The following is a 20,525-nucleotide window of genomic DNA, read 5'->3' as shown; positions in this document are numbered from 1 at the left end:
TCCATCTCTGAATTTAAAAGTAATTTCTGAATTTAGAAGTAATCATCTATTTTTTTTAAGAGCATTTGTAATCTGATTACAATATTTTTTGTTCAGTTAGTTGCAGATAGTAATAGTGGGTTCCCCAAGTTCAATATGGCACCAATGATTAACTCATTCTATAGGGCTTATTCAGATTGAAGAGAGTTGTAAGCATAGGTCTCATGACAAAATTACATAAATGATTGTTATGTGACAAAAGACCCCCGATCTTGGGTAAACAGTTCTAGGTCCCAAAAATCTTGGGTATGTGATTGAACTATGGCCTCTGCCAAGTGATATAGTCCACTTATCCCCCCCAATATTATGTTTTTGCCATTGAATAGATGTAAGCCTACATTACAGTAATTTACATGTGAACAAGACTGTTTTGTACAGAAATGCAGCTCATATTAGGTACACTACAGTGTACTACAGTGTACCAACCAACCAGGCATTTCTTAATTAATTTCTTAATTCTTTATCCATATTTAAAAAAATCTTTATTCATATCCAGTTTGCCTCCTCCATGGCAAACTGCTGGGGTCCATCTTCACTGACCATCTAAAGGGCTTTGTGGGTTTTTTATTTACCAACCATTGTATCCATAGTTTAGTTCATAGACTGGACAGAGGATAATGGAATGAGGTCTACCAATGTGGATTGGGAGGGAGAGCCTACTGACCTTTTCAGTTAATTAGGCCCATAGTCATTTTGGATACCTAAATAGTAAAAAACATCTCCAAACGCTCTCAAAAGTCACCGCTCATCACTCACACGGACATAAGTAAATTACATAGGCCTAGTAAACATTTAATAGGCCTATACTTCCAAATCAATAAATTACACTCGAAAACCAAATAAACAATTCATTAATTGTGGGATCTCTCGAAATAGGCTAGTGGTCTTTTGTCTCCATCTGCTGGCAAACCAAGGGCAATGTTCAGAATAAAACGTGGCTACCCAAACGACAGGTTATTTTATTTTGTACAGTTGGGCTATATTCCTCTACTTATCATTAGCCTAATATGGGGCCATCATTGCAAACGTACAGTTGTTTATATTTGCAAAAAAAATCAAGTCAAAAATAGCCTACGTTGAAAAGCTGTGTAGACGCTTCTGTGAATAAAGACGCTTCTTTAAAAAAAAAGAGCCACAGGTTCTATATTGGCTTTACAAAACGCCTCCAACGTGTCCAAACAGACGTAGCCTATATTATGTGTAAGAAATTGTAACAAATGATTATTGTTGAAGCCTATTCGTCTACGGAGCGTGACTGTAAACAACTCCATTTTCACCCGCGCACGCAGAGCCGCAGTTTGGCTTCATATAACCAAGTGCGTAAAAGTCCTTCCGCCAGACGAATTAGTTCCTTCTGATTTTGAATATCAATTGCCGTATGTCTGAACAAATACAAGTCGTGTGAATTACACCAAAAACAACCGATAGCAGACTCGGGAACAGGCTTGAACAATGTTTTTATATATATATATCTTTGTAAAACCATAATTAGCTAAAAATGGTGGATGAATACTGGACTGTGGCACAGTGTCACAGCTGCGTAGCTGTGGGAGTTATTGAAAAGACTGGCTGTGAAAAAAGATACATTGCATGGTTATATTAGGTATTCTCCCAAGGAAAACCCACAAAGATACGTAAAAAATGCCTGGAATGATGGATAAAGGGTCGGAGTATCTCGGAAAGGGACGCTCTAACGGAACAAAAAGCCCTTCAAATGCATCGAATGGACATTTTTCTGATGAGAGTGGCAGTGACGACGAGCACGGTATAGCCTCGAACACTCATTTTGCATGTCACACTGTACATGTATTATTTTCAACGCGAAAAACAGAAAATGTGTCTATTAATGTTTTATACACATTTTTCCTAATTGCAGATGTCGGAATGCGTGTGGGATCCGATTATCAAGCCAATATACCAGAATTTGATCCTGGTAAGGTTATGCTTGATCTACCTGACTGTATTCTGGTGGTAGCCTCGGTATAGGTTATGACAATACATTTAAATGAACCTTTTTACTTTTACAACCCATAGTCAGTAGTCTTTTATTTCAGAGTTGAGCCAGATGTGTAGAGAATTATGGGCCCATTGAAAGATGTTGTCCATGATTGGTTTATAGAAGCGTTTTGAAACATTTCTATCCCGAGGCTATACTTGCCCACCCTAGGCTTGCTATTGGTCTCCAACTGAATTGGCTTTTTGTTGCTATCTAAACAATATTAACAACAATAAAGCAGCCTCTTTAGTCCTGCATGTATATTGCTTTAATTAGGCTGTTAAAATGACATGAAATTACACCATATGAAAATGTGTGTTTTTTTTCTAATTATGTGCTATATATGTACTATATATCTTTCTGTAGGTTCTACCAAGTACAGTGATAAAGATAGTGGGGGAATGTTGGTGTGGTCTCCATATCACACCATTGTCGACCCAAAATGTAAGTCAGTTTGGTTTTCACAAGCATCTTATTTCTAAAGACAACCAAAAGTTGATTTTACAAAAATATTTATAAGTAGTTTAATTAAACTATGATTTTTTTTCCCCACAGTGGATGAATATATTGCCATTGCAAAAGAGAAGCATGGATATAATGTTGAGCAGGTATGTCTGCTTCTTAGGATTAATTAGGGCCACTTTTACTTAGCTTTTTCACCAATGCAGAGAATCCACCTATTTTTCAAAATCATATGAAAAACTTGAAGCATATTCACAATTTTAACATTTTCCAATCCCCCCCCGACAGGCCTAACATTTACAACTCTGTGAAAGCTCAGTAAATTTGACCCACAATTTATTCATAAACTACCACGACATACTTGTATGCTCAAGTCGGCTGGCCCTCCCTACATATTCGTTGCCAGACCCACTGGCTCCAGGTCATCTACAAGTCCATGCTAGGTAAAGCTCCGCCTTATCTCAGTTCACTGGTCACGATGGCAACACCCACCCGTAGCACGCGCTCCAGTAGGTGTATCTCACTGATCATCCCTAAAGCCAACACCTCATTTGGCCGCCTTTCGTTCCAGTTCTCTGCTGCCTGTGACTGGAACGAATTGCAAAAATTGCTGAAGTTGGAGACTTTTATCTCCCTCACCAACTTCAAACATCTGCTATCTGAGCAGCTAAACGATCGCTGCAGCTGTACATAGTCTATCAGTAAATAGCCCACCCAATTTTACCTACCTCATCCCCATACTGTTTATATTTATTGACCTTTCTGCTCTTTTGCACACCAATATCTCTACCTGTACATGACCATCTGATCATTTATCACTCCAGTGTTAATCTGCAAAATTGTAATTATTCGCCTACCTCCTCATGCCTTTTGCACACAATGCATATAGACTCTCTTTTTTTCTACTGTGTTATTGACTTGTTAATTGTTTACTCCATGTGTAACTCTGTGTTGTCTGTCCACACTGCTATGCTTTATCTTGGCCAGGTCGCAGTTGCAAATGAGAACTTGTTCTCAACTAGCCTACCTTGTTAAATAAAGGTGAAATAAATAAAAAATAAACAAAAATACTTAAAAAATAACATATTCAAATGTTATTTAGGGGAATACCTACTCTACCTATTCTAGTTCTGTTGCTCAAGCATTTCTGGCTTCGTGATGCCCCATAGACCTGCCTGGTGTCCATTCTCAGCAGATTCCACTCGTTGCTGTCCCCCACAGGCATTGGGCATGCTGTTCTGGCACAAACACAACATTGAGAAGTCCCTGGCAGACCTGCCCAACTTCACCCCCTTCCCCGACGAGTGGACCGTGGAGGATAAGGTGCTGTTCGAACAAGCCTTCAGCTTCCACGGAAAAAGCTTCCACAGGATTCAACAAATGGTAACATAAATATATTAATATACAGTATATTTTACTTGAATGTGTGTCTGTATACTGTTTATACAAACATACACAAGCAGTATCGATGAATATTGCAGTTGAATTTAAGGTAATTTACGCTTGAGCCGACATCTGCATTCACCATGAATGCAACCTGTGTGAACGTTGGGGTGATTGCCTTTAAAAGGACGCATTGTCAACAGTGCAGTGCGCTTGTCAACAGTGCAGTGCGCTTGTCAACAGTGCAGTGCGCTTGTCAACAGTGCAGTGCGCTTGTCAACAGTGCAGTGCGCTTGTCAACAGTGCAGTGCGCTTGTCAACAGTGCAGTGCGCTTGTCAACAGTGCAGTGCGCTTGTCAACAGTGCAGTGCGCTTGTCAACAGTGCAGTGCGCTTGTCAACAATGCGCCTTTGATTGAATCCCGGCTTTAATGTAAGTATAAACTGTCGATTGGTACCATTTTCTCATCTGTTGTAGTTACCAGACAAGTCCATATCCAGCCTTGTGAAGTATTACTACTCCTGGAAGAAGACCCGTTCCAGGACCAGCCTGATGGACCGCCAGGCCAGAAAGCTGGCAAACCGAAACGCCCAAGATGAAAGGTGAGAGTTGTAGCTCGCCTTTTACCACTGTCTGTCAAATTCCAAGTGGTCGGAATCCAATAACGATTTGCTTTTCTTGAAATTAGTGATGAAGAAATGGAGGAGGCCAACCCCATCGAAGCAAACGATAGCGATTATGACCCCACCAAGGAGACGAAAAAAGAGGTACGTTATGTAAACTTTAGAATTTAAACTGATGGAATGGCAGTTGGGATATATCAAACAGTAATCAGTGACAAGCATTCACTTACAATGAGTAGTAGAGTAGACAGACGCCAAAGAAAATAGTGAAATAAAATGCAAGGTGTTATGATGTGGGGGGGAAGGTTAGTGTTAAGGATATACTGTAGACAAACACACTACCCAGGATACACTTCCACACTCCATCCCCAGGTGGCAGTAACCTTGCCCAGGTATTAAGCCTGCTTGATAAGCACATGAGGTGCTGCCAATTAAGGGTGATCATCGGTCAGTGTCTCAGCTTTGCAAGCTGTGAGGTTGCTCGTTGGTTTGGTTGCCATGACGCCTTTCGTTTAGTTTTGAATCTTTAGTTTAGTAGTCATACTTGTTTGTGGTTTCCTTTTTGTATGCATGTATTTTTGTCACCATCTGGACAAATGATAATCCACTTGGATGACGAACGAGGTCAAGAGAGACAGAGCTAGCCCTGGACTAAGATAAGATTGCTGTCTCCCTGGACACGGTCCTCCAATGCACAGAGTTCTCACAAATACACACGTTCAGGTTACAGACCATGTATCTAGGCCTAGGACCACAAGATACAGCGAGTGAAACAATATCCGTAGGCTAGTTATTGTGTTGGTAACAAAGGTCACACTAAAAAAGGTACAGTAAGCGATGCATAAAGTAAACGCAACAGGGCCAATTTACGCAAACAACTAAGAGCGTTTGAAGCACGAGACTAAACTTTTACACAGTTTTGGTTCCATAGCTATTACGTTGTAGTAGTGAGACGTACACCCGTGGACTAGAATCCTGCATCGGGATGGATACCCACTGTTGACTCGCAAAAAAACATTTATGGCAGGTGGAATGAAAAGTCTTTCAACCCGTGGGTTGGATCGCAAGTTCAGAACAATTATATTGCAGGTCAAAAGGTTTAAATCAACATTTATTTTACAAACCCAGGAGCTTGTTGAATTGTTGCGATTTCCATGATGTGCACGGTGAGCCAGACATAGTCTAGGCTACCAGCCACACAGCGAGAGTGGAGCAGGGAACTATTCATTATTTGTGTGTTGTTGAAACGTTCCTAATTTATCCATGTGCTGACCTTACGTTTCCTTCCACCACGCAACAATACATACGTTTGTTTATTTTCCCTGATGCCTAGCTCACGCAAAAATGGCTAACGTAACAGGAGAAATGGAAAGAAAGGTTATGATGGTGGATTACACCATCGTGGAAACATATGCTCCGCGAGTGAAATCCCCAGTTTGGAAGGATTTTGTAGTCACTGTGGATAAACAACCCAGCCTGCAAAAGTGCAAACAGGTATTTGTTTACGATAATTCAGTTAATTATCAATGAATTATTACATTAATTCAGGCTTTTGTTCATTTAGACCATACGCAGGCTGTATAAAGTCTAAACCTACTAAATAAATGTAGGATAATTTTGCAGCCTATAGCTTATTCGATTCTGGGATTTTTTTATTTGGTTCAATTAAACTATTTTATTATCTAAACAATATTGAATGTTAAGGTATTGTTTCGTGATGACCCTTATAAGCTTTAATTAGGTAAGAATGCTAATTATAAGGATTTTTCTCAAAGCGATTTAAATTGTCAATGTGCGCCGGCATTAACAAAATAAGATAAGGCTATCGTTCTTAATTCATGGCATGGTTTCCTTCTATCCAAATGTTTAATAGACATGCAGACAAATTATTTCATGCAAGGAGGGGAAATAAAATGACAATTTATTTGTCACATGTGCCGATTACAACAGGTGTAGGTAGACCTTACAGTGAAATGCTTACTTACAAGCCCTTAACCAACAATGCACTTAAGAACATACACAAAAAAAGAGTAAGAGATAAGAATAACAAATCATTAAAGAGCAGCAGTAAATAACAATAGCGGGGCTATATGCAGGGGGTACTGGTACAGAGTCAATGTGCGGGGCACCGATGTCGAGGTAATTGAGTAATATGAACATGTAGGTAGAGTTATTAAGGTGACTATGCATAGATAATAACAGAGTAGCAGCAGCATAGAAGAGGGGAGGGGGGCAACGCAAATAGTATGGGTAGCCATTTTATTAGCTGTTCATGAGTGTTATGGCTTGGGGGTAGAATCTGTTTGAAGCCTCTTGGACCGAGACTTGGCGCTCCGGTACCACTTGCCGTGTGGTAGCAGAGAGAACAGTCTATGACTAGGGTGGCTGGAGTCTTTGACAATTTTTTGGGCCTTTCCCTGACACTGCCTGGTATAGAGGTCCTGGATGGCAGGAAGTTTGGCCCTGGTGATGTACTGGGCCTTACGCACTACCCTCTGTGTTCCCTGTGTTCCCTGCGGTCGGAGGCCAAGCAGTTGCCATACCAGGCAGTGATGCAACCCGCCAGATGTTCTCGATGGTGCAGCTGTAAAACATTTGAGGATCTGAGGACCCATGCCAAATCTTTTCATTCTCCTGAAGGGCAATAGATTTTGTCATGCCCTCTTCATGACTGTCTTGGTGTGCTTGGACCATTTTAGTTTGTTAGTGATGTGGATACCAAGGGACTTGGTGAAAATGGTGGTGTGCTCAGTCCTCCTTTTCCTGTAGTCCACAATCATCTCCTTTGTCTTGATCACGTTGGGGGAGAGGTTGTTGTCCTTGCACCACACGGTCAGGTCTCTGACTTCCTCCCTATAGGCTGTCTCAACTTTGTTGGTGATCAGGCCTACTATTGTTGGGTCATCAGCAAACTTAATGATAGTGTTGGAATCGTGCCTGGCCGTGCAGTCACGAGTGAACAGGGAGTACAGGAGGGGACTGAGCACGCACCCCTGAGGGGCCCCTGTGTTGAGGATCAGCTTCCGGGTTCGTCCCACTCCTTGAAAGCGGCAGCGCTACCCTTTTAGCTCAGTGCGAATGTTGGTTGGGGTATGTACGTAGAGTCACTGTGGGGACAATGTCCTCAATGCACTTATTGATAAAGCCAGTGACTGATGTGGTGTACTCCATCAATTCCATCGGAAGAATCCAGGAACATATTCCAGTCTGTGCTACAGTTCTGTGGTTTAGCATCTGCGTCATCTGACCACTTTCACTGGTCACTGGCGCTTCCTACTTTACTTTTTGCTTGTTAGTAGGAATCAGGAGGATAGAAATATGGTCAGATTTGCCAAATGGAGGGCAAGGGAGAGCTTTGTAGTCATCTCTGTGTGTGGAGTAAAGGTGGTCTAGACTTTTTCCCTCTAGTTGCACATTTAACATGCTGATAGAAATAAGGTAAAACTGATTTAAATTTCCCTGCATTAAAGTCCCTTTCGTCTAGAGTGCTGGCTATGAATTAGCATTTTCCTGTTTGCTTATGGCCTTATACAGCTCATTGAGTGTGGTTTTAGTGCCAGCATCTGTCTGTGGTGGTATGCAGACAGCTACGAAAAATACAGAAACTCTCTTGGTGTGGTCTACAGCTTATCATAAAATGGCCTAACACTCTGGTCATAATTTATTTTTAAATAAATTGATGTTATTTGGCGTGTCATAGATCGGTTCTTGGAACAATTCTATGCTGGTGGGTCGCGTTGAGGGAATTTCTGTCTTGATATCGGGTGGGGCTCGGAATTGATGTGGCGGGGGCGGGTTCGGGTCCAAAAAACAGAGCCGTGCAGGACTCTACCACGCATATGTGCAGAAACTCTGGTACTGTGAGAGCACAGTCTTGCATTGTGCTCATCTGAATATCAGTGGTGCTGCTCATGGCAGCTTCATATCGCTGAGTCTCACTTTAATATGACACTTCTTGTAACTTGCAAAAGCTTCAGAACATACGCACATCCAGGTACTTTTTTGCAGGTGTGTCAGTTGTAGGTGAACTCATTATCAATTAAAATGAGAGCACCACACTGCTGTTCATCTTCCCAGGTGATTTTTCATTGATGCCTGATGAACACCTGAGTCGAAACGTATCAATAAAATCACCTGGGAGCATGAACAGGAGTGTGCGGCGTTTCCTTTTAATATACCTCTTAAAACATACTCCCAGGTGTCATGTCATATGTCCTAACAATGACCCAATAGATGTTACGAACAGTTGTGACAGCTAATAGAAAGTTTACCTACGCCTCTCCAGAGCCACATGGAGCCCCAGCCCCTGAGCTCCTCCAAGATTGGGCTCGGCCGACGGGAGCACCTGACGCTCATGCACCGGCACCACTCACAGCGCTCCAAGTGCCGGCCGCCCAAGGGCATGTATCTGACCCAGGAGGATGTGGTGGCAGTGTCGTGCAGCTCCAGCGCTGCCAACACCGTCCTTCGGCAGCTGGACATGGAGCTGGTGGGCCTCAAAAGACAGGTGAGCGTTGGGGATTCTGGTCTCAATGCAGGGCAACCTGGGTCCTCAAGGTGCTTGATTTGAGGCTTCTTCACAGTACATTTTTGTCATTTTTACATATATAGTACCAGTGAAAAGTTTGGCCACACCTACTCATTCAAGGGTTTTTCTTTATTTTGACCATTTTCTACAATGTACAATAATAGTGAAGACATCAAAACTATGAAATAACACATGGAATCATGTAGTATCCAGAGGTGTTAAACAAATCTAAATATATTTTATATTTGAGATTCTTCAAAGTAGCCACACTTTGCCTTGACAGCTTTGCACACTCTTGAGGAATGATTTTCCAACAGTCTTGAAGGAGTTCCCACATATGCTGAGCACTTGTTGACTGCTTTTCCTTCACTCTGCAGTCCAACTCATCCCAAACCATCTCAATTGGGTTGAGGTCGGTTGATTGTGGAGGCCATCTAATGTAGCACTCCATCAAATTAATTACTTAAATCATACAATGTCATTTTCTGGATTTTTGTTTTAGATTCCGTCTCTCACGGTTGAAGTGTACCTATGATAAAAAATGACAGACCTCTACATGCTTTGTAAGTAGGAAAACCTGCAAAATCGGCAGTGTATCAAATACTTGTTCTCCCCACTGTACTTGTTCTGAAAGGCTCCAGGGTCTGCAACACCACTAAGAAAGGGGCACCACCAAGCAAGCGGCACCATGAATACCAAGGAGCTCTCCCAACAGGTCAGGGACAGTTGTGGAGAAGTACAGATCAGGGGTGGGTTATAAAAAAATATCTGAAACTTTGAACATCCCACAGAGCACCATAAAATCCACTATTAAAAAATGGAAAGAATATGGCACCACGACTAACTTGCCAAGAGAGGGCCACCCACCAAAACTCACGGACCAGGCAAGGAGGGCATTAATCAGAGAGACAACAAAGAGACCAAAGATAAACCTGAAGGAGCTGCAAAGCTCCACAGTAGTGATTTGAGTATCTGGCCATAGGACCACTTTAAGCCATACACTCCACAGAGCTAGGCTTTACGGAAGAGTGGACAGAAAAAAGTCATTGCTTAAAGAAAAAAATAAGCGAACACGTTTGTTGTTCACCAAAAGGCATGTGGGAGACTCCCAAAACATATGGAAGAAGGTACTCTGGTCAGATAAGACTAAAATGTTGCTTTTTGGCCATCAAGGAAAACGCTATGTCTGGCACAAACCCAATACCTCCCATCACCCAGAGAACACCATCCCCACAGTGAAGCATGGTGGTGGCAGCATCATGCTGTGGGGTTGTTGTTCATTGGCAGGGACTGGAAAAATGGTCAGAATCGAAGGAATGATGGATGGTGCTAAATACAAGGAAATTCTTGAGGGAAACCTGTTTCAGTCTTCCAGAGATTTGGGACTGGGACGGAGGTTCACCTTCCAGCAGGACAATAACCCTAAGCGTACTGCTAAAGCAACACTCAAGTGGTTTAAAGGGGAAACATTTAAATGTCTTGGAATGGTCTAGTCAAAGCCCAGACCTCAATCCAATTGAGTCTGTGGGAGGACTTAATGATTGCTGCATACCAATGGAACCCATCCAACTGGAAGGAGCTGGAGCAGTTTTGCCTTGAAGAATGGGCGAAAATCCCACTGGCAAGATGTGCCAAGCTTATAGAGACATACCCCAAAAGACTTGTAGGTGTAATTGCTGCAAAAGGTGGCTATACAAAGTATTGACTTTGGTGGGGTGAATAGTTATGCACGCTCAAGCTCTCTATTTTGTTGTCTTGTTTCTTTCACAAGAAAACATATTTTGCATCTTCAAAGTGGTAGGCATGGTATGTAAATCAAATTGATTTTAATTCCAGGTTATACGAAAACGAATTGGGAAAAATGCCAAGGGGGGTGAATACTTTCACAAGGCACTGTACCACCCCTCCCTTGTCACAACACAACTGATTGGCTCAAACGCATGAAGGAAAGAAATTTCACAAATTAACTTTAACAAGGCACACATGTTAATTGAAATTCCTCATGAAGCTGGTTGAGAGAATGCCAAGAGTATGCAAAGCTGTCATCAAGGCAAATGGTGGCTATTTGAAGAATCTAAAATATATTTTGATTTGTTGAACACTTTTTTTGGTTACTCCATGATTCCATATGTTATTTTATAGTTGATGTCTTCACTATTCTACAATGTAGAAAATAGTACAAATGAAGAAGAACCCTTGAATGAGTAGGTGTGTCCAAACTTTTGACTGGTACTGTATATATACACAAATGTGGACACACCTTCAAATTCGTAGATTTGGCTATTTCAGCCACACCCATTGCTGACTGGTGTATAAAATCGAGCAGAGCCATGCAATCTCCATAGACAAACATTCACAGTAGAATGGCCTTACCGAAGAGCTCAGTAACTTTCAACGTGGCATAGTCATTGGATGCCACCTTTCCAACAATTCAGTTAATCAAATTTCTGCCCTGCTAGAGCTGCCCCGTTCAACTGTAAGTGCTGTTATTGTGAAGTGGAAACATCTAGGAGCAACAACCGCTCAGCCGCGAAGTGGTAGGCCACACAAGCTCACAGAACGAGACTGCCGAGTGCTGAAGCGCGTCAAACTCGTCTGTCCTCAGTTGCAACACTCACTACCGAGTTCCAAACCTCTGGAAGCAATGTCAGCACAAGAACTGTTTGTCAGGAGCTTTATGAAATGGGTTTCCATTGCCAAGCAGCCACACACAAACCTATGATCACCATGCGCAATGCCAAGCGTCGGCTGGAGTGGTGTAAAGCTCGCCACCATTGGACTCTGGAGCAGTGGAAACATGTTCTCTGGAGTGATTAATCACGCTTCACCATCGATGTCCGACGGACGAATCTGGGTTTGGCGGATGCCAGGAGATACCTGCCCCAATGTATAGTGCCAACTGTAAAGTTTGGTGCAGGAATAACGGTGGGGTTTTTCATGGTTCGGGCTCTAGCCCCCTTAGTTCCAGTAAAAGGAAATCTTAATGCTACAGCACACCATTACCTTCTAGATGATAGTGTTTCCAACTTTGTAGCAACAGTTTGAGGAAGGTCCTTTCCTGTTACAGCTTGACAACGCCTCCGTGCAAAGCGAAGTCCATACAGAAATGCTTTGTCACGATCAGTGTGGAAGAACGTGACTGGCCTGCAGAGCCCATCGAACACCTTTAGGATTATTTGGAACGCCGACTGCATGCCAGGCCTAATCGTCCAACATCAGTGCCCAACCTCACTAATGCTCTTGTGGCTAGATGGAAGCAAGTCCCCGAAGCAATGGTCCAACATCTATTGTAAAGCCTTCCCTGAAGAGTGGAGGCTGTTATAGCAGCAAAGGGGGATCAACTCCATATTTATGCCCATGATTTTGGAATGAAATGTTCAAGCAACTGTCCACATACTTTTGGTTCACAATGCACTACTTACTGCATTGTGGTGTTCTAAGCATGCCTTAAAAAAAGGATACACACCCCTTGACTTTTTCGATATTTAGTGTTACAATGTGGGATTAAAATGGATTTGTAACTTTTTGTCAATGATTTACATGTCAAAGTGGAAGAATGTAAGTGTTTTATTTTTCTTAAATTCTCTTGAATACATGTATTCAACCCTCTGAGTCAATACATATTAATCACCTTTAGCAGCAATTTTAAAGCTGTGAGTCTTTCTGGGCAAATCCAAGAGAAAAAAAAAATGCAAATATTGTACATTCTTCAAGCTCTGTCAAGTTGGTCATTGCTAGACATCCATTTAAGTCTTGCCATAGAATTTCAAGCTGATTTAAGTCAAAACTAACTACACTACTCAGGAACTTTCAATGTCGTCTTGGTCAACTCCAGTGTATATTTGGCCTTGTGTTTTAGGTTATTGTCCTGCTGAAAGGTGAATGTGTCTCCCAGTGTCTGTTGGAAAGATGACTGAACCAGGTTTTAATCTAGAATTTTGCCTGGGCTTTGATCTATTCCGTTTCTTTTTACCCACCCCCCAAAAAAAGGCTTTGCCGATGACAACCATACTCATAACATGAAGCAGCCACCACCATGGTTGAAAATATGAAATATGGTACTCAGTGATGTGTTGAATTTGCCCCAAGCATAGCGCTTTGTATTCGGGACAGTTAATTAGCCATTTTTTTGTAGTTTTGCTTTAATGCTTTATGGCAAACAGGATGCATGTTTGAGAAAAAAAAATCTGTACAGGCTTCCTTCTCATTCTTGACATTTAGGTTAGTATTGTGTAGTAACTACAATGTTGTTCATCCAGCTTTCTCCTATCACAGGCATTTAAATTGTTTTAAAGTCACTATTGGCCTCATGGTGAAATCCCTGAGTTTTCCTTCCTCTCCGACAACAGTTAGGAAGGACGCTTGCATCTTTGTAGTGACTGGGTGTATTAATACACCATCCAAAGTGTAATTAATAACTTCACCATGCTTCTAAGGGATATTCATTGTCTGATTTTTTTCCTTCTTTTTTCCATGTACCAGTAGGTGCCCTTTGAGGCGTTGGAAAACCTCTCTGGTCTTTGTGGTTGAAATTCACTGCTCAACTGAACGACTTTACAGATAATTGTATATGTGTGGGTACAGAGTCATTTAATTAACATGTTAAACACATTGCACACAGCGAGTCCATGCAACTTATTATGTGACTTGTTCAGCACATTTTTACTCCTGAATGTATTTAGGCTTGCCATAAAAGGGGTTGAATACTTGGACTCAAGACATTTCAGCTTTTCATTTTTTTTATTATTAATTTGTAAACATTTCTAAAAACATAATTCTACTTTGACATTATGGGGTATTGTGCTTGGGCTGTAACAACAAAATGTCGATAAAGTCAAGGGATGTGAGTACTTTCTGAAGGCACTATGAATTTATCCCACAGGTTCAAAATGCAAAGCAACTGAACAGTGGTCTGAAACACAGGATGGAAGCGGGCATTAATGACTTCAGGCTGCCAGAGGTATGTGCCAAATGTTTAGATTTCAGTGAGAAAAGGGACGTAAGAACAAAGCTTATTTCTCAAATGGTGTGCATAATTTTGTTTATATCCTTGTAAGTGAGCATTTATCCTTTGCCAAAATAATCCATCCACCTGACAGGTGTGGCATATCAAGAAGCTTATTAAAACAGCATGATCATTACACAGGTGCACCTTGTGCTGGGCACAATAAAAGGCCACTCTAAAATGTGCAGTTGTCACAAAACAATGCCACAGATGTCTCAAGTTGAGGGAGTGTGCAATTGGCACGCTGACTGCAGGAATGTCCACCAGAGGTGTTGCCAGGACATTTAATGTTCATTTCTCTACTATAAGTGGCCTCCAACATTGTGTTAGAGAATTTGATAGCAAGTCCAAATGGCCTCAACTGCAGACTTGTGTAACCAGGCCAGGACCACCACGTCCGGCTTCTTCACCTGCGGAAATGTCTGAGACAAGCCACCCGGACAGCTGATGAAACTCGTCATCCTCACCAGGGTCTTGACCTGACTGCAGTTTGGCGTCGTAACGGACTTCAGTGGGGAAATTCTCACCTTCGATGGCTGCTGGAACACTGGAGAAGTGTGCTCTTTAAGGATAAATCCCAGCTTCAACTGTACCGGCCAGATGGCAGACAGCATATATGGCGTCATGTGGGCGAGCGGTTCGCTGATGTCAATGTTGTGAACAGTGCCCCATGGTGGGGGGTTATGGTATGGGCAGGCATAAGCTACGGACAACTGCATTTTACCTATGGCAATTTGAATGCACAGAGATAGTGAAGAGATCTTGAGGCCCATCGTCTTGCCATTCAACCCGCCACTATCACTTCATGTTTCAGCATGACAATGCACAGCCCCATGTCGCAAATATCTGTAAACAATTCCTGGAAGTAAAAAAAATGTCCCAGTTCTTCCATGACCTGCATACTCACTAGACATGTAACCCACGACCAGTTCCCGCCAATATCCAGCAACTTCGCACACCCACCGAAGAGTAGTGGGACAACATTCCACAGGCCACAATCAACAGCCTGATCAACTCTATAGTGAAGGAGATGGTGTGCTGCATGAAGCAAATTGTCATACCAGATACTGACTGGTTTTCTGATCCAAGCACCTACTTTTTTTAAGCTATCTGAGTCAACAGATACATCTGTATTCCCAGTCATGTGAAATTCATAGATTAGGCCCTAATTAATTCATTTAAATTAACCAATTTCCTTATGAGCTGCAACTCAGTAAAATCTTTGCAATTGTTACATTTGTTTTGTGTATAATATCAGGTATTCTTTGTCTGTTCTAGTGCAACCAAAAAGTTAATGCCCGCTGGACAACAGATGAACAGCTTCTGGCAGTTCAAGGTAAACCTACGTTCTTTGTGCGTTTGTAGTCAGGTCATGTTCTTGTACATGGGCCGCCAGTCTGTTTACCTCGTGCAATTTCAGAATATGTTGTTGTTTCACCAGGTGTCCGGAAGTACGGGAAAGACTTCCAGGCCATTGCCGACGTTATCGGTAATAAGACAGTAGGGCAGGTAAAGAACTTCTTTGTGAACTACCGCCGCCGGTTTAACCTGGAGGAGGTGCTGCAGGAGTGGGAGGCGGAGCAGGGAACTGGCACCACCAACGGTGACACTGCCACCTCTGGCGAGGAGGGGAAGAACAGCTCCAACACCCCTTCTGGGAAGAGTACGGACGAAGAGGAGGAGGAGGTGGTGAAGCGTTCCTTTATTCCCCTAAAACAAAAAAATGTTTACCTTCCCAGAAACCCCTTCTGTGATTTCGCAATGGGAGTTGGCCTCCCACAAGCAGGTTTTTGCTCCAACAAATCTCTAACACTGCAGTTTCATAAACATTCCTTCATGTTCTTAACATTATAGTCAGGGCATAAGATGTCATAAGCAGTTATGGTTGTGCCAAAGTTCCTAACAATGTTAGTTGCATGTGGACATTCTCACCTTGGAAGGGGGGCAATATGCAAAACACTACATTTTCAATTCACAATTTATTATTCTACAAATTTCCATCGACTTGATAACTTCTAGAAATATCTGAATGTGGTTGACTAATGGTCTTTTTTTTACTCCTTGCATGATGTGTAGCTAAGTATTATTTCATAACCAGTGGTAGATGGCCATGCTATACAGTATAGAAAATAGTATAATACAAACACTGCATGACCAAAAGTATGGACAGTAAGGACAACTGCTCGTCGAACATCTCATTCCAAAATCATAGGCATTGATATGGAGTAGGTCCCTCCTTTGCTACTATAACAGCCTCCACTTTTCTGGGAAGGCTTTCCACTAGATGTTGAAACATTGCTACAGGGACTTGCTTCCATTCAGCCACAGAGCATTAGTGAGGTCAGGCACTGATGTTGGGCGATGAGGCCTGGCTCACAGTTGGCGTTCCAATTCATCCCAAAGGTGTTCGATGGAGTTGAGGTCAGGGCTCTGTGCAGGCCAGTCAAGTTCTTCCACACCAATCTCGACAAAACAAATCTACAATCTATACACAATACCCCACAATGACAGAGCAAAAACGGGTTTGTTCATGTTTGCTAATTTATTACAATAAAAAAAAACTGATCACATTTACATAAGTATTCAGACCCTTTACTCAGTACTTTGTTGAAGCACATTTGGCAGTGAGCACAGCCTTGAGTCATTGAGTATGACGCTACAAGCTTGGCACCCATGTTTGGAGAGTTTCTCCCAATGTTCTCTGGAGATCCGCTCAAGCTCTGTCAGGTTGGATGGGGAGCGTCGCAACACAGCTATTTTCATGTCTTTCCAGAGATGCTTGATCAGGTTCAAGTCCGGGCTCTAGCTGGGCCACTCAAGGGCATTTAGAGACTTGTCCCAAAGCCACTCCTGTGTTGTCTTGGCTGTGTGCTTAGGGTCGTTGTCTTGTTGGACTGAGGTCCTGAGCACTCTGGAGGTTTTAATCAAGGATCGCGCTGTACTTTGCTCCGTTCATCTTTCCCTCGATTCTGACTAGTCTCCCAGTCCCTTCTGCTGAAAAACATCCCCACAGCATGATGCTGCCACCACCATGCTTCACCGTAGGGATGGTGCCAGGTTTCCTCCATACGTGACGCTTGGCATTCAGGCCAAAGAGTTCAAGCTTGGTTTCATCAGACCAGAGAATGTTGTTTGTAATGGTCAAAGTCATTAGGTGCCTTTTGGCAAAGTCCAAGGGGGCTGTCATGTGCCTTTTAAGGAGTGGCTTCTGTCTGGCCACTCTACCATAAAGGCGTGATTGGTGGAGGACTGCAGAGATGTTTGTCCTTCTGTAAGGTTCTCCCATCTCCACAGAGGAACTCTGGAGCTCTGTCAGAGTGACCATCGGGTTCTTAGTCACCTCCCTGACCAAGGCCCTTCTCCCATGATTGTTCAGTTTGGCCGGGTGGCCAGCTCTAGGAAGTGTCTTGGTAGTTCCAAACGTCCTTCATTTAAGAATGGAGGCCACTTTTCTTGTGGATGTTCAATGCCTAGACATGCCTGTCTTTGAGCTCTACGGACAATTATTTAGACTTCATGGCTTGGTTTTTCCTCTGACATGCACTGTCAACTGTGGGACCTTATATAGACAGGTGTGTGTGTGGACATGATTTGGAACGGCACAATCAATTGAATTTACCACAGGTGGACTCAATCAAATTGTAAAAACATCAAGGATGATCAATGGAAACAGGATGCACCTGAGCTCAATTTTTTGTTTTTCAATGTTTTTAATAGATTTGCTAAAAATTCGAAATACCTGTTTTTGCTTTGTCATTATAGGTATTGTGTGTCGATGGGAAAAAAAAAAAAAAAAAATCAATTTTAGAAAAAGGCTGTAATGAAAAAGCGTTAAAAGGGTTCGCAATACTTTTCCGAATGCACTGTATGCTGTAATGTATTGCCCATCTGTGTTTTGGTCTGAAATCCCAACTCACGCCTCTCTCTTCCAGGGCCAGGTGACCCTCTCGTCAGGCCCTTCTCCCGCTGCCACTTCCTCTGCAACTTTCCAGACCCTGGTGACGTCGTCGGCAACCTCGCTCAACCAGCCACCCCGCTCCTACGGCCTTCCCTGCCGGCCACCCCAGCCCTCCACAGGCAGCCGCCCCCTCTCCAGCAGCAGGCCCGCTTCCTCCAACCCCGGCCCGTGCTCAACCAGCCCCCCCCGCTCATCCGGCCCTCCAACCCCCAGCCCCCGCGCCTCAATCCCCGGCCGCTTGTCCCCACCTCCACAGGGTGCCCAGGCTCCAGCCAGCTGCCCCCCACCCTGGTGGGTATCCCATCGGAGACGCCGTCCTCCTCCACGCTGCACTGAGTGTGTGCAATGGCGAAGGAAGAAAACTGAAAAGTCGTGGTCGTTTTTTAAAACTTGGTCGTTTGTTTACTGTTGTTTTCCTGAAGGTTGTCAATCGTTGGTTGTTATGAGGAAATGATGTATATTAATGAGAAAAGTAAAACCGTTGAAGTTTTTAAAGTATATGTATATTAGGTTAGGTCTTAGTTTTTTTATTTATTTGAAATCACTTTTTATTCACTCATCTTTAACAGACTTACTTAGATGTTATGTGTTGGTGATGTTAAAGATTTACTAGAAGCATTGGTTCTTTTTGAAAGTGTTCTTGGCTTCTGGTTAATGTATATTTTACAAACTGGCAAAATTTGCAAGTAGTATATAAACAAAAGGTATATTGAAGACACTATGATGGACAATACACAAAACTAGTGAAAAGGTGGCGTTGCCATATTTCTGTTGGATTCTTTGATTTGCTGTGACGCATATTTGTTCTTTGAGCGAATATAGACGTTTATCTTTATATAAGCATTATTTATTTTTCTACTCGGTGCTATGGACTTGACTGATTTTTGTATACTACTGATGTCCAGTATAATAATAACCATTGTGTAAGTGCTCTTACACCTCTAGGACAACTGTATTTACGTGATTGAATTTATCTAAACTGGAAGAAACCGATTGAAAAAAATGATGAACCGGTTAATAAAATGAACTTGTTTAATGTAATATTAAGCTACGAGGGTGTCACTGTCAGTCAATTGATTGTTGTAGTCAGTGAGCCACATTTTCAGGAATTTGTTTAAATGATTTTCATTTAAGATATATTGAAGAACAAAATGTTTGACTTCTGTACAGTTGTGTAATTTGTTTGCATCATTTTAAACCATGATGATGATAACTAAAACAAAATCCAAAAGCGTGTTTTTAACGGTCGCCTATCAGTAATTCCCAGTGTAAGATATGGCATAGTCCCTAACAAATCCATTCAAATATTTCTAACATTTTGTTTTATGTTGTCTGTCCAGCTATGATCTATAGTTTCTTACCAAGTTTTGGGAATGAATGAGTGCCACTTCATGTTCGGGGTTGAAAGATTCCGTAAAATGTTATGTTCTCCAGAAATCCTGGTTGTAAGATTTCTGGAACGTTTCTCAAATTCTGCCTGATCACTGTTAAGGAATAGAGGAGGAAATAGGCAAATTCACTACTGTACATGGTGACAAGATTTAACATGTTGAAATGCGAACTTAAATTACCCTTAAACCACTAATACACTGAGTCATTAATCCTTTCCTGTAGAAATAATGTGGCCAGAAGTAAGTATAATCATGGACATTGAGGACTTGCATTTTTCCTTAAAAATACATGACATTGTGTTTACTATGCTATTCGCTTGCCATTATTTTGATCTCTCGTTGCACTTGCATTTCAATTAAGTGTCTTTCAAACATTTTTCAATTCCATGTCTATTGTAGTACATTTATTTGGTTTGTCCTATGTTGGCATAGTAAATCATTACATTTCCCTGCCTGCTTAAATTGAAATGAATATTGCCCCAAAAATATAGCATACTGGTGCAATCCCAAATATACAACTATAAATAGCACTTAAATAAAACAAAACACATTTGGAATTGTTGCATAGTTTACCTTTAATTGATTTGTCTACTTTAGCCTAAATCATTTTATCAGCATCCAGCGTTGTTTCTGATATTTGATATGCCTAATTGACAATTGAATGGTTTCCCAAAATCATCACGCCTCAATGTAACTGCTGTGGAATAATTCTAAACCAATGCAATTAAATAGCATAGGCGTATGTAAATAATACCGCCACACTGGGCAGACATCAGTTGGTCTAGTTTTGGTACCATGCCATTGGATTTAGGTTAGGGTTGGGTGGAAAAAAAATATGCCCTTACGTTGACTTTTTGCAAATACAGTCAGTTTCACGTTGATTCATCAGTTTTATATTGGTTCAAATTACGTGGAAACAACGTTGATTCAACCAGTTTTGCCATGCATGTAAAAACATCAGCTGTGCTTCTTGGTGGCCTTGACTTACGAGGCCTAGGGCCTACATGATTCTGTTGTAATGTATTTGTTATATTAAAAAGCAGTATCAATGTGCTCAACATTTCTAAATGTATGCATGTTATTTTAGACCACTTATTACATTTCTATATGCTCAAACCTGTAATATAGCAGTATAAGCAC

At 41.9% G+C, this 20,525-nt stretch overlaps 2 protein-coding genes across 2 annotated transcripts in view; one reads left to right on the top strand and one right to left on the bottom strand.

Annotated features, from left to right (window-relative positions):
* The window catches only part of LOC118365070 (potassium voltage-gated channel subfamily H member 1-like), a 100,454-nt gene that overhangs the window by 73,952 nt on the left and 5,977 nt on the right, over positions 1 to 20,525 (bottom strand). The window lies entirely within an intron of this gene.
* Positions 1,448 to 20,445, top strand: rcor3 (REST corepressor 3). Its single transcript, XM_035746992.2, is given in 13 exon segments — positions 1,448 to 1,804; positions 1,916 to 1,972; positions 2,402 to 2,479; positions 2,591 to 2,643; positions 3,719 to 3,880; positions 4,358 to 4,482; positions 4,569 to 4,647; positions 8,789 to 9,010; positions 13,914 to 13,991; positions 15,315 to 15,372; positions 15,478 to 15,722; positions 17,969 to 18,065; positions 18,068 to 20,445. Coding segments are annotated over 13 exon segments (1,641 nt in total). The 5' UTR covers positions 1,448 to 1,680; the 3' UTR covers positions 18,331 to 20,445.

The sequence above is a fragment of the Oncorhynchus keta genome, chromosome 32 (assembly GCF_023373465.1).
Source record: "Oncorhynchus keta strain PuntledgeMale-10-30-2019 chromosome 32, Oket_V2, whole genome shotgun sequence".
Taxonomy (NCBI): domain Eukaryota; kingdom Metazoa; phylum Chordata; class Actinopteri; order Salmoniformes; family Salmonidae; genus Oncorhynchus; species Oncorhynchus keta.
This window is presented reverse-complemented; position numbering and strand designations above follow the sequence as displayed.